Below are 14,051 nucleotides of genomic sequence, written 5' to 3'. Positions count from 1 at the left end.
CTTCAGTTTCAGCCTCTCTCTTTCTCTGTCGGCTAAAACTAGCGCCAGCCAATTACTTGGCCATAGTAGATATTTGAAGAAGAATTAACATGATACAGAGTGTATTATATATACATATAGATCTCATAGAATTCAGCTGTACATAGAAAGGAAGGAGGAAACGGTTAGAGTATGTTTGGACTTTGGATCTTAACATAGCCGCCAACACACAAAATATTGTGTGTAGAGATAACATAACTACTACTCAAGCCGCCGCCACTATTCTTCACACGCTGCCACATCATCATCTGACCTGGCCAAACCGAAAGCTTTGGACTCTCTTTTTTTTTTTCTCTCTCTCTACTTTTGGGAGAGTAAACAACCAGACATCACCACCACCACCACCCCACCACCACCACCATTCTGCAATGAGCTTCTTATTAACCGTTCCAATCTTTCATTTTCCTTGTCTTCTTTTTTCCTTCTCAACACCCCACCATTTGCCCAAGGGAAAAAAGAAAGAAAGAAAAACTCACCCACCTTCTCTACACCTCTCTCTCTCTCTCTCTGTGTAGTCTCCTCTTCTCAGTGGAATCTGAGGTTGAATGACCAATACCAAAACGGCACTTGAATTATGGTTAGATTCCGACCACTGGATTCTCTTCCTACGCAAGAGATATGCGATTTCCGATGCGATTGCTATGCGCTGATTGCTTTGATGGTATTTGCTCATCTTGGTTTGGGCAGGGGACTCCGGTGAACATAATCGTCGGGTCGCACGTGTGGGTGGAGGATCCAGAGATCGCGTGGATCGATGGAGAGGTCACGGAGATCAAGGGCGGCAAGGCTACCATCATCACCACTAATGGGAAAACAGTATGTCTAAATATTGATTTCACCTTTGACAGAGATGCAACCTTTTTCATGTTTCTGCTTCTCTCTCTGCCTCTGGATGCCATCCTGCACCTGATAGAAAGAATTATGAGCCTTTGATTCAACAACAATACTGCAATATGTTCAGAAGAGATAGCTAGGTGAACAATCATAGCTCATAAATGATCTGATGCTGCTGTAATGAACCTGAGGAGTTCTCTATTGGCCTCTCATAGATAATTTAGCAACGAGATTCAATTGTGATAAGTAAACATACCCTGCTTTTACTCATTCGGAGTTGTCTTTGTACCTTACAAACGATTATCTGATAGAATTTCCAAATGCTCTCAGAAAATATACCTCAATCAACTTTTTGGACTAAATTGTGTCATCTTTATCAGATTCTTTTTATGCGCATCCTCTGTAAAAATTTCCAATCAGACAAACATGGCAGTTTCCTTTAAAGTTTGATGCCATATCACCTGTTAAACAAGTTAGCTTATCCAATCCTTAGGATGACTAATGACTATCTGTTCTTGAACATCTATTACTGCTACTTACCATTAATCATTCTCAGGAGTAAGAATCTTCAATAACAAGCATGTTTTGAATAATTTTGAAAGTCATAAATGAGTAAATCAGCTGCCTCAAGACTAAGGATAGGGAAAAGAACAAACTAAATAATTCTTGGTTATAATTCGCATATTATACTTGCGCTACTATGTCTCGCCAGTTGCAGGAAATGATTTCTTGTATTCTTTTATTGGGTTGAGCACGTAATGAGTTGTCTTGAGAGTCTTAATGCTTTTACCACCACTTCCATAATTCTAATTTTGAAGGAGCAAAATTGAAAAAGGTTTCCTCTCACATAATTGGTAGTACAAAACTGTGGGTTGACATGTATGTTGCCTTGGTTCATTGTTCTTTATTCAGATTGTGGCCAGTTTGGCCAGTATTTACCCAAAAGACACAGAAGCACCTCCAGCAGGAGTAGATGACATGACCAAGTTGGCTTACCTCCATGAACCAGGAGTTCTGCAGAACCTGGAGTGCCGCTACACTCTGAATGAGATCTATGTGAGCATCCATCGTCCAGCTTTTCTTACAGAATAAATTCTTCATCAGTAAAGGTATAAATGTGAGAACAAGATTTTAAAAAATATACATGAATTCAACAGACCTACACTGGAAATATCTTGATAGCAGTGAATCCTTTCCGAAGGTTACCACATCTATATGATTTGCACATGATGGAACAGTACAAGGGAGCAACTTTTGGGGAATTAAGTCCACATCTTTTTGCTGTTGCAGATGCTTGTTACAGGTAAATTATGTATTTCTTCAACCATTATAAAGCAGTATAATGTATGAACAATTTTTTCTGTGAATAGGGCAATGATAAATGACCACGGGAGCCAATCTATATTAGTAAGTGGAGAGAGTGGGGCTGGTAAAACGGAGACAACAAAAATGCTCATGAGATACCTTGCATTTATGGGAGGAAGATCAGGTACAGAGGGTCGAACAGTCGAACAACAGGTCTTGGAGGTAAAAGATATGCTGACATCAGATTTATTCCAAAAATTTGAACAGTGACACATCCATCAGACGTTCATGAAAATTAACATTTTAAAATGTCTAATACATCTTGTAAACAATCTGTAGTCCAATCCTGTGCTGGAAGCATTTGGGAATGCCAAAACTGTTAAGAACAACAATTCAAGGTGATTGATTATGTTGAATGTTGTGCTTTCAAAGGGAATAATAAGAAGTCACCTATACTTACCAGATCAGTAACTGTTGATCCAGTCGCTTTGGTAAATTTGTTGAAATCCAATTTGACAAATATGGGAAGATTTCTGGAGCTGCTGTCCGCACATATCTCCTTGAACGCTCACGAGTCTGCCAGGTGTCTGACCCTGAAAGGAACTATCATTGCTTCTATATGCTCTGTAATGCACCACCAGAGGTAATTCTACAGAAGATTGCTATATACACACTCTTATTTAAGTTGCATAAATACTACGTCTTTGCACTTGAAGTTCTGGAGGATATTATAGTAAGTGGGAAATCTTTTCAGGATGTAAAGAAGTTCAAAGTGGGGGATCCAAGGTCGTTCCATTATTTAAACCAAACAAACTGTTATGAAGTATCTAATGTTGATGATGCAAGAGAGTATCTAGAGACTAGAAATGCTATGGATATTGTTGGAATTAGTCAGGAAGAACAGGTAATGATTGTTGTCATCAAATTTTGCTTCATAAATGAAAACTTTGAAATCCAAAATGACACATGGTGCTTTATCCATTCTAAGGATGCAATCTTCCGTGTAGTAGCTGCAATCCTCCACCTGGGTAACATCAACTTTGCCAAAGGGAAGGAAATTGATTCCTCCAAGTTGAAAGATGAGAAGTCAATCTATCATCTTAAAACAGCAGCGGAGATGCTAATGTGTGCAACGGTCTCTTCTGCTTTATAATCGTCTCCTTTCTTTCTTCTTTTATATTGAAGATAGTTACTCTCAGGTGCGACGAGAAGGCCCTCAAAGACTCCTTGTGTGAGCGTGTCATAGTCACACCTGATGGTAATATAACAAAGCCTCTTGATCCAGATTCTGCAGCACTGAACCGCGATGCCTTAGCAAAGACAGTATACTCAAGGCTATTTGACTGGTAAGCACTAATGATCTACCTTCACCAGAAAAATGAAATGAAAGAATACCATGACATTGTTATGGTAACATTGGCAATGTGACTCCCAATATTTTGTTGACACTGGCATCAACTTCCACTAAATGCTAAAATTTCATCAACTTTTCTCTGTATGTTAACCTTATGATTTTTCACAGTTTAAGCTCTTACTTCTTACAGGCTAAAGCTTGAGTGTACATTATTTAGTTATGCATGGTTTTCCTATCTATTATGGCAGGATAGTAGACAAGATCAACAATTCAATTGGTCAGGATCCTAATGCAATAAATATAATTGGAGTGCTTGATATTTATGGCTTTGAGAGCTTCAAGATCAACAGGTAAGATACAAACGCTAAGCTTTCCCGTAAGTTAGAAACATAATATATATAGTTATGTATCATATGCGTAAGTAATTTACCTATTTGATCTGGTATTTTTCTCTATCTGGCAGTTTTGAGCAATTATGTATCAACTTTACAAATGAGAAATTGCAGCAGCATTTTAATCAAGTATGTGAAAATTCATGAATGCTGAGACTTGACAGTACTTCTTTGCATGCAGAAGTTTATCTAATTATGCTAAGCAACCAACTTAATCTTGCAGCACGTCTTTAAAATGGAGCAAGAAGAATACACGAGGGAAGAGATCGACTGGAGTTATGTTGAATTTGTAGATAACCAAGATGTATTGGATCTTATTGAGAAGGTACTAAATGAGCATATTATCTGGCAAAAGTACATGAAAATCTACTTATTTACTAATTATTTGCTGATCACTGACATCCGAAGTCTGCACACAGAAACCTGGAGGAATAATTGCACTTCTGGATGAGGCATGGTATGTTAATAATTATTGATTCAGAAGAAATCGATATGTATGCTTATGAGAGATCAGTTACTGATCTAAAATGATGCAAATGAATTACTAGTGCGTAACTTTTGCTCATAAGCAGTAAAACAAAAAACAGCTTAGCATGATGTTTTGCATATCTATTATGTTGTGTATGCACAATAATAATACCTTTAATTTTTGGGTTCTAAATCAAGTTGAAATTTTTTACAATCTACTTCAGGAAGTACAAGATATACAGAGTAAACTTTCTTCTACTGTTTTCTATCCAGTTATCCACTCAATTTATATGATACTATTAAACATCTGATTATTTCTTACTGTCTAATACAGTATGTTTCCTAAGTCAACTCATGAAACATTCGCACAAAAGATGTACCAAACGTACAAGGGACACAAGCGTTTCGCCAAGCCAAAACTTGCTCGCACTGCTTTCACAATAAACCACTATGCAGGAGATGTAAGAATCAAAACTCAAACATCTTAAAATCATCAGGTTATTCCTATCATCGAGGAATTTAAAGAACACCCTTCTACTTAACAGGTCACATATCAAGCTGACCAGTTCCTTGATAAGAACAAAGACTATGTAGTGGCTGAACATCAAGCTCTATTGAATGACTCGAAATGCCCTTTTGTTGCAAATCTCATTCCCCCATTACCTGAAGAAACTTCTAAGCAATCCAAGTTCTCCTCCATTGGCACTCGCTTTAAGGTATGCGGGTATATAAATTTTACATGTTTAAACCTTACATCTACAAGAACTATACTACAATCTTCATAGTCTTGGATTTTCAGTTATCTCTATATTATATAAATTGCAGCAACAACTACAAGCTCTCATGGAAACACTGAGCACAACGGAGCCACATTACATCAGATGTGTGAAACCTAATGCTGTCCTAAAACCGGGAATTTTTGAAAACTTCAATGTCTTGAACCAATTGAGATGTGGGGTATGCAAGTTCTTTGTTACTGATATTAGATAAGAATCTTGTTTGGCACACTAATCATAATGTAATATCCAATCATCTTTCGATAAAGGGTGTGCTAGAAGCAATCAGGATCAGTTGTGCTGGCTATCCAACAAAAAGGACTTTTGATGAGTTCATTGATCGTTTTGGAATGCTTGCACCAGATCTTATTGACAGGTATGTTTTATAAGGTCGAAATTTACTCTTTATCATTTGAAAGATATATTATAGGTAAGCATTTTAAATGGTGTGCCACATGTGGTTAGTCTGACTTACTCACCTGATGTGCTGGAAATTTTAACTCTTTTGTAGCTCTGATGAGAAGGCAGTGTGTTCAGCTATATGTGACAAAATGGGCCTGAAGGGCTACCAGGTAAGTTTACAAATGAAAAACATGTAAGAACCTAAGAACAATATTTTGAAGAGATATGTATAGTATGACTCAAATATCTCAAATATTCTGGTATCAGATAGGGAAAACCAAGGTATTCCTTAGAGCTGGCCAAATGGCAGAACTAGATGCTCGAAGAACAGAAGTCTTGGCTAATGCTGCAAGACTCTTACAGAGGCAGATAAGAACACATCTTACACGCAAGGAATTCATCATCTTACGGAAAGCCTCAATTCAACTGCAAAAGTTTTGGAGAGGTTTATCTCTTTTTTTACTGTTCATAGTGGTGTTTCATGTGGATAAGAACTGCTAAAACATATGATATTACTTCACATACTACATCCTACAGCACGGCTTGCACGGAAGCTATATGAGTACATGAGGAGAGAAGATGCTTCCATACGTATACAAAAATATGCACGTAGTCATGCTGCAAGAAAAGCTTATACACAATTGCAGGCATCAGCAGTAGTTATACAAACAGGATTACGTGCAATGGCAGCACACAATGAATATAGGCACAGAAGAAGAACCAAGGCTGCTATAGTTATCCAGGTATGCATTAGAAATGGATGAAGCTTAAATTGACTAAGTATAAATATCATAATATAGAAAACTAAGTCCTAAGTTATCTTGCTAATATCTAAGTTATGCTTATCTTTCACAAAGATTGATTCACTTAATATTGTTTGCAGACTCAATGGCGTCTACATAAAGCTTATTTGGCGTATAAGCAGCAAAAGAAGGCTACATTGATACTCCAATGTCTCTGGAGAGCACGCATAGCAAGAAAAGAACTCCGAAAACTCCGAATGGTGTGTGCTCATGCTTGATTAGAGCATTTATTGTGATACAATATTCTCCTGCTTTAGTTATTCTCTTTTTGTTGATTGAATCAAGAAACTTACTCCTCAAACAAAATGATTCATACAGGCCGCAAAAGAGACAGGTGCACTAAAAGAAGCCAAGGACAAGTTGGAAAAACGGGTTGAAGAGCTAACATGGAGATTAGAGCTTGAAAAGCATATGAGGGTACTTTATTATCTTGGTCAGAAAGTGTAATTTATTGATTTATTAACTTATCTAATGAAAAAGGTTTATTGGTAGACTGACCTTGAAGAAGCTAAGGGACAAGAAATAGAGAAGCTGCAATCTGCTTTACAAGAAATGCAGGAGAAGCTTGACGAAGCCCATACATCAATCATCAAGGAAAAGGAAGCTGCAAAAATAGCAATTGAACAAGCACCACCAGTAATTAAGGAGGTGCCAGTTGTGGACAACACCAAATTGGAACTACTGATGGATCGCAATAAAGAGCTCGAGGTAAAGATACTTACAAGGCCCTGTCATTTCATTTGTAATGGATACTCTCATTTATTCATAATATAACTACTAATAGGATTACAAGGTGAAAGATCATCTAGAGCTTTTAGCTTCATGAAGCAGAATTACATGATGGAATATATTATGACGGAATATGCTTCTTGAAATATTGTAGGATGAAGTTAGTACATACAAAAACAAGGCCGAGGAATTTGAAAAGAGATTTTCTGAAGTGCAAAAGGAGTCCGAGACATTACTCAAGGACATGGAAGAGAATAGGTCAAAACTAAGTCAGCTTCAGGAGATGATTGAAGGGTATAATGCCAGCATTCCTCTATTTGCGACTTCTCTTAGAATTTTCTGGATATCTGCTTTTGGAAAATTAGGAAGCTTCCAATTTATAAATGTAACTATTTAATCATTTGTTATGCAGACTTGAAACAAATTTATCAAACCTAGAGTCTGAGAATCAGGTGCTACGCCAGCAGGCATTGGTTGCATCAACAAACGAGGATCAAGCAGAACAAATCAAAAGGTAAGACAAATTGACTTTTTCACTTCCTCTTTCTAAATTGCATCTCTAGCCAGCTATAATACCAAAGAGCTTTATACCGGTGCCTAATTAAATTCTCTTGCCAGTCTCGAGAGCAAGATTGCTACATTGGAGTCAGAGAATCAGTTGCTCCGTAGTCGTCCTGCAGTAGCAGTTCAGCCAGTAATTACTCATGAATTGATTGAACCACCCATCACAAAGGTATAGAATTAAAATATATACATTTCTCCAGATACTTTACCCTATACTGTTCCTAACTATTACAAAGATCCAGAGTCTCGAGAATGGAAATTACGAGGGAGAAGAACCTACTAAAGTCACAAAAGAGAATGAAGATCTTAAAATCACCAAAGTAAGTGAAATGTTCTCCTTAATGCTCATACCAAATAATAAGCTGAAAAGTATCTAGTGTACAAATTTCACTGTTACAAAAACATAAGTTGCATTTGCAGGAGTCTGCGGTGGTCACTCTTGCACCTGCCTTAAGCAAACAGAAGTCCCTAACAGATAGACAACAAGTATGTTCTAACACCATTAAGTTTCCTGACATCTACGTCAGAAATAAACATGGAGGACTTGTGAAAATATCTACACATGTCTAATACAGGTACTCAATCATAATAATCTGTTGTTACTTTATTCACAGGAAAATCATGATGCACTTATCAAATGTCTTATGGAAGATAAGAGGTTTGACAAGAAGAGACCAACTGCAGCATGTGTTGTTTACAAATCGTTGCTTCAATGGCACTCATTTGAAGCAGATAAAACAAACATATTCGATCGAATCATCCACACAATCAGGTCTTCAGTTGAGGTGGTACACCTATAAACTTTTCTTCTGGATTTCGTTTTCAATATTTACCAGAGTGACAAGAATCAAGAGACTAATTTCTTGTTGTCTTCAAACAGAATCAGGAAAATGCTAGTGAACTTGCTTACTGGCTTTCAACGACATCAACTCTCCTATTTCTATTGCAAAATACTTTGAAAGCTAGCAATGCATCAAGCACGGGTTCACACCGCAGTCGAACAACACTCACCTTGTTCAGTAGAATGGCACGTGTAAGTTCTTTAATATAGTGGACAGATTCCATCAACTAAGCACAGTCATAGTATTTGGAACAGTATCAGGATTTCAAAAATAAACCATGAGTTTTTCAACTTTTAAATCCCTATATCTGATTTTTAAGTATGACGGCCCGCAGCCTCATTTTGAATTATGACACTACCATGCAACCATGCAACATCAAGCTTCCACATTTTCCAAGTTATTTATATGGCAAATGCGATTATCCTTTCATGTACTCTCTCTCTCTCTCTCTCTCTCTCTCTCTCTCTCTCTCTCTCTCTCTCTCTCTCTCTCTATATATATATATATATAATTCTTTCATGTATTTCATGTTTGTTACCATTTAACCAGTAAATTTATACTGACAGTAAAAAAAATGTACTGTCAGAATGCTCATCCGTCATCATCAGTAATGGGGATTTCCAGTGGTTACAGTGGAATGGCAGCAAAATCTGATACCCAATCGAGAGTAGAAGCAAAATATCCTGCCCTCCTATTTAAGCAACACCTAACAGCATATGTTGAGAAGATTTATGCAATGATTCGAGACAGTCTAAAGAAGGAGATAAGTCCATTTTTAACTATGTGCATACAGGTATCTCTCATCCTCTTCATGAAATTAACTTCTTTCAACCATAGTGCTGAGTGCTGACTCCTTACATTTGTTATTTTGTTTGTTAAACATAAAAGGCACCTCGATCTATGAGAGCGAGATCAATTCGGGGGCCATCGAAGAGTATTCACTCCAACATAGTAGCAAAGCAAGCATCAAGTATACATTGGCAAAGCATTGTCAAATGCTTGGATCACACTTTAGAAATAATGTGCAAGAATTATGTAAGCAAAAGCACCCAATTATTTATGGCTTCACCATACGTATGATATTTAATTGGGAAATTAAGAATATTATCAGGCTGTGGTAATGCTAAATAAGTTCAACCTGATAATGGCAGGTACCTTCAATGATAATGAGAAAAACTTTCAGCCAAGTGTTTGCATTTATTAATGTACAACTCTTCAATAGGTAACAATCCTAGGTTTTCTTTTTCATCATGACTAAATCATTAAACATAGATTGATTTCTTATTATTAAAAATTTAAAAGATCGGTAACACACTATATTGGTTTTGTCTGCAGTTTACTGCTCCGACGAGAATGCTGCTCATTTAGCAATGGGGAATATGTGAAGGCTGGCTTGCAAGAATTGGAGCAGTGGTGCACCAAAGCGACAGAAGAGGTAAATTCTTTGGTGTTCTAGCATAATTCTGACCCGTGCAAATGAAAGACCTGTTGCTAACACAATCAATGAACATGCAGTACGCTGGAACCTCATGGGATGAGCTCCAACACATAAGACAAGCAATTGTATTTCTGGTATATTCTACATGACACTCAGCGAAACCCAAATACTTTACTTTCATAAACATTAGAAAATAATTCCATAACTTCCTTATGCAGGTTTTGCATCAGAAGTCACACAAATCCTTGGAGGAAATCAAGGATGAACTCTGCCCAGTAAGTCAAAGACAAACCCCCCGGATATCATTTATATAATTTCCACAATTTACATATATCCTAATCTACTTCTTCCAGGTTTTGAGCATTCCTCAAATCTACCGGATTGGAACAATGTTTTGGGATGACAAATATGGGACACAGGGCTTATCACAGGATGTGAGTACATCTCTGTTCCACTCGTTTACTACACAAATCTCATCTAGAAAGAGATTAGGACCTCCGTACAGAAATTTAATACCTACACAGTAAATAGAATCCCAATTCTCACTCGTCCAACCACTAACCCATATCAAACAGCTGGTGTGCATAAAAAGAACAGAATATTAAGTGACAAAAATGAATGATATCTCGTTACAACTTGCACAAACATATTTGTTTTCAGGTAATTGGGAAGATGAGAGCCATGACAACGGATGATTCAGTCAACATGCCGAGTAATTCTTTCTTACTGGACGATGATTCGAGGTAAGAACTAACTAAGCGTAGAAGAGCAAATTATCTAAAAGCAAGCAGAAATTTCTATTTTATGGTAGTTACATTGGATCAACATTGCGAATACTCATGTATAAAACATGGCAGCATACCCTTCTCGTTGGACGACATATCGCGGTCGGTGATGGACATCAATCTGACCGACGTGGAACCGCCGCCACTCCTTCGGCAGAACTCCGAGTTCCACTTCCTCTTGCAACAGCGCACGGATTGAGAGATTCTTTTTTAATTCTTTTCAATCTCTTTTTATACATGAAAAGAAATTGTATTGTAATTCTTTTTTTTTTTTTGTTGGGTGCTGGGTTTTCTATTATTCATTTTTGAAGGTCCCATTTCTTTTATTTTCCCAGATGTGATACGCGTGCAGTTTGGAGATTGGGTTTGTTTATAATTTGTTAAGGAGATGACAGAGAAAGAGAGAATTTGTCCATTTTTTTTATTACTTCTAACAAACAGAAAGAATGAAAATTTTCGTGTTTGCAATAAGATGAGAAAAGGATGAATTATAAGTTCTTATTTTTCACTTACCCTGCTTCTTATCTATTTCTGCAGTTCTTCTGGCTCTTAGTTATAAGTAAATAAAGCATTATAATCATGGAGTAAATAACATTACTCCAGTTACAGAGCTACGTTGGATTTATTTTTGTGTTGAGAGATTATGTCAAGATGACACTAGAGAAGATTGGTGACATCCAAACTTAAAGAGTTCTTAAGTAAATATCATCAAACTGTAGTGAAGCCATTGATATGAGCAAATATATTCTTAGAATAATACCATAATAGAATATTCTACCATTAAGGCGCTGATCTCTAAATTACTCAGGAGTTCCAAACAGGTCCTGACATTTTTGAGTTAACAAAGCCTCAACTAATAAGGGAAAAACAAAAAAATAAATAAAAACAACTGAATTGAGGGAAGCAGGTCCATGGAATTCGGATGAATGCGGTGACAGATCATGATGATAAAGAGACCCTAAAATACCATATTCCAATTCTACGAGAAGATATTAAGAGACAGATAAGTTCATGCTCTATTTCTGAATGCTTGACTGCATGCAAAAATAGGCACTGATTTTGGTGAAATTTTAACGAGTACAGATTCGAAGAATCACAAGGTTCAAGTTCTCACAGATGGTGCTTTGCAAACTAATAGACAAACATTGAAACAGGTGCTCTAAAATCTACCTCGCCCCCTGAAACCACCACGGCCTCTTGGAGGACCCCCTCTACCACCCCTTGGACCACCTCTACCACGGAAACCACCACCTCTTCCACCTCCACGACCACCACCCCTTCCACCGCCACGCCCACCGCCTCTACCTCCACCCTGAGTTTGTCCCCTGCAATCCAGGAAATCAAGAATCTAGTCAACCTAGCTATTGATTTATGTGAAACTTAAAAGGAAAAAGATTAATGAACTTGCAATATCAAACCTTCATGTATACATGAAAACCATTGTGTATGAAACATGGTACATCAGTACAAAGTTGTATGAAAAGTTTCTACCATTATAAGATAGATGATAAAGTTTCTATCATGATGTCACAACTAAAGGTATCTTCGAAAAGTTTCTGCAAAGCCCATAATTACTAATAAACTAAATTAACTATGGAAATTTCCTGTAAAACCTATAATTATGATCATCATATTTCATAAATCACCAAACGTAAAACAAATTGTTAGGTTTTTAATCGCAATAAACAAAAAAAAAAAGTCCTCAATGATATATGGGCACGTGCCCAACCACATTTTGAAATAATATAAAGGGTTTTTGAAATAATATAAAGGGTAACGAGCATAATGGTCAGGTCAAGAAGTTTCATAGATAAAAGAAAACAACACATTCCCAAAATACAATTGCAGTTGGTTACCCCTCAACCAATTATAACATACATCCAAATCATGACTAAACCAGTAAGTGACCATGCCCAGAAATCATGGGAGCTTCCTTGTATTAAAGGAATGGAAGAAACACTTTGGTTGGAAAGCAATCTGCTTCAGAAGATAGGCTAGTTTAGTAATAGGCTCTAACATCCAAAACAGAAAAAATAGCACAATTCTATGGCAATACTCCATGAGGTAACAATTGACAGGGTATATGACTACAAGATCTTCATCATATAATCGACCATAGAGAGCAGAACAAAAGGAGAGAAGGAGCAAATGCTTAATCAATAAAAAAAATCCAACACTGATATAAAATTGTCAGCTCTTTTAGTCATCTACAGGGATTACCATGAAACAAAACCAAGCCAGCTGAGGTCATAAGGCGAAGAACTTTTCTGACACTCACTCCCAAGTCTCAAAGCAGAAAGTTTTATAACATCTATAACCAGTTCTTAGTGCGCCTATACCCCTTCCTCCCTTCAGCACAGTCTCATTGCATAACATTCTACCCAACACGTATTGTACGTAACCAAATAGCGAATATATGGCTAAAAGAAACTTACTTTGGTTGTGGAAGAAATCGTGCAAGCGGCAACAACTTAGCCGGATCGATATAGAACTTGTCCCCCGGCGAGTATGAGGTTGCAATAATTCCTTCCATCATCTTGACGGAAAAGTACTGAAATAAATGGGATCACGAATCAGAAAGATACTCATCGATTCACTTCAAAAGGAGTTTGGAACATTGGAAACACCTAAACCGATCTAAAGAGAAGCAAGTTTGATAACCACATATCTCACCGATTCGTTAATGGGTCCAAAGATCTCATCAACCTTCCCAATCTGCGTCTTGTTCTGCAAATAGATGGGGGCATTAAAGTAAGGAATCTTCTCGTTCGTCAGCTTCGTAACCGCATCGCCTTCGCAAGCGTGAAGGAATGAAGAGATCTCTACACGAATCCAAAGGCCTTATCTTAAGATCAAAGCGATCGAAATGAGTTAAATACACATAGATACCTTGGGAAGGAGGGATTCACTAACCTACGACTTCAGACGGGGGTCCTTCGTCGCGGAAACCAAAGCGGCCTCCGCCTCCGCGGCCGCCACCAAACCGACCACCACCACGACCGCCTCGGCCTCCATCTCGGCCGCTGAAGCTACCTCCTCCCCTAGGTGGCCGCATGTTCGTGTCCGGCGTCGGTAGAAATCCTAGACCTAACCCTACCTTTTCTCCGCCGTCAGGTTCAAGACGAAGGGGGTTTACGAGGGTTTAAGAGGCGGGCGAGCGAGAGCGGGCGAAGTGTCTTATTGGCACGTGAGGCGCACGCGGTGTATTTTTCCGAAGAATTAGGTCCTTGATGGACGGCTGTGATCCCCCGGGCCTCATCATGCCTTTTTTTTCTTTTGTCGTTGATACAACATCTTTAATTGTAGGCAAAAACGACTGC

General features: G+C 37.8%; 2 protein-coding genes and 1 long non-coding RNA gene across 4 annotated transcripts; 1 reads left to right on the top strand and 2 right to left on the bottom strand.

Annotated features, from left to right (window-relative positions):
• Positions 1-447: 447 nt before the first annotated feature.
• LOC140785779 (myosin-12-like) lies at positions 448-11,225 on the top strand. Of its 2 annotated transcripts, XM_073133777.1 has the most exons (40): positions 448-616; positions 727-855; positions 1,786-1,929; positions 2,031-2,176; positions 2,244-2,400; positions 2,518-2,576; positions 2,662-2,821; positions 2,933-3,082; positions 3,167-3,303; positions 3,378-3,524; positions 3,781-3,882; positions 3,996-4,053; positions 4,148-4,249; positions 4,344-4,381; positions 4,727-4,853; positions 4,938-5,108; positions 5,218-5,349; positions 5,438-5,544; positions 5,680-5,740; positions 5,838-6,015; positions 6,108-6,313; positions 6,454-6,573; positions 6,692-6,790; positions 6,866-7,081; positions 7,257-7,396; positions 7,515-7,616; positions 7,721-7,835; positions 7,909-7,986; positions 8,075-8,152; positions 8,281-8,451; positions 8,547-8,699; positions 9,095-9,301; positions 9,397-9,543; positions 9,660-9,730; positions 9,844-9,943; positions 10,024-10,080; positions 10,165-10,221; positions 10,300-10,380; positions 10,607-10,689; positions 10,804-11,225. In XM_073133777.1, the coding sequence occupies exons 1-40, from the start codon at positions 614-616 to the stop codon at positions 10,928-10,930; spliced, it is 4,716 nt and encodes a 1,571-aa protein (XP_072989878.1). In that variant the 5' UTR covers positions 448-613; the 3' UTR covers positions 10,931-11,225. The 2 variants fall into 2 exon arrangements, with proteins under 2 accessions (XP_072989878.1, XP_072989877.1); XM_073133776.1 differs by lacking the exon at positions 448-616 and having other exon boundaries at positions 687-855; positions 8,087-8,152.
• Positions 2,098-10,919, bottom strand: LOC140785783 (uncharacterized). Its single transcript, XR_012108523.1, has 4 exons — positions 10,809-10,919; positions 2,639-2,771; positions 2,338-2,554; positions 2,098-2,233 (listed from the first exon to the last, which is right to left on the bottom strand). It is a non-coding gene; the product is annotated as an uncharacterized lncRNA (long non-coding RNA).
• Positions 11,226-11,673: 448 nt separating the features above from the next.
• Positions 11,674-13,886, bottom strand: LOC140785782 (putative H/ACA ribonucleoprotein complex subunit 1-like protein 1). Its single transcript, XM_073133783.1, has 4 exons — positions 13,645-13,886; positions 13,405-13,553; positions 13,167-13,282; positions 11,674-12,056 (listed from the first exon to the last, which is right to left on the bottom strand). Exons 1-4 carry the CDS (start codon positions 13,784-13,786, stop codon positions 11,891-11,893), a joined length of 573 nt encoding a protein of 190 aa, XP_072989884.1. The 5' UTR covers positions 13,787-13,886; the 3' UTR covers positions 11,674-11,890.
• Positions 13,887-14,051: the final 165 nt, after the last annotated feature.

This window comes from Typha latifolia, chromosome 4, assembly GCF_019914945.1.
Source record: "Typha latifolia isolate L0001 chromosome 4, TyphaL0001v2, whole genome shotgun sequence".
Classification (NCBI taxonomy): domain Eukaryota; kingdom Viridiplantae; phylum Streptophyta; class Magnoliopsida; order Poales; family Typhaceae; genus Typha; species Typha latifolia.
Note: the sequence above shows the minus strand (reverse complement) of the source record. Positions and strands in the feature narration are given on the sequence as shown.

Bases quoted from the DNA above. Each gene is read 5' to 3' on its own strand.
- LOC140785779 (XM_073133777.1), top strand. The intron at 6,791-6,865 runs GTACTTTATTAT...GTTTATTGGTAG, and splicing joins AGCTTGAAAAGCATATGAGG to ACTGACCTTGAAGAAGCTAA. The intron at 10,690-10,803 runs GTAAGAACTAAC...AAAACATGGCAG, and splicing joins TTACTGGACGATGATTCGAG to CATACCCTTCTCGTTGGACG.
- LOC140785782 (XM_073133783.1), bottom strand. From the start codon at position 13,786: ATGCGGCCACCTAGGGGAGGAGGTAGCTTCAGCGGCCGAGATGGAGGC. The intron at 13,554-13,644 runs GTTAGTGAATCC...GGATTCGTGTAG, and splicing joins ACCCCCGTCTGAAGTCGTAG to AGATCTCTTCATTCCTTCAC. The intron at 13,283-13,404 runs GTGAGATATGTG...CATTTATTTCAG, and splicing joins TTGGACCCATTAACGAATCG to TACTTTTCCGTCAAGATGAT.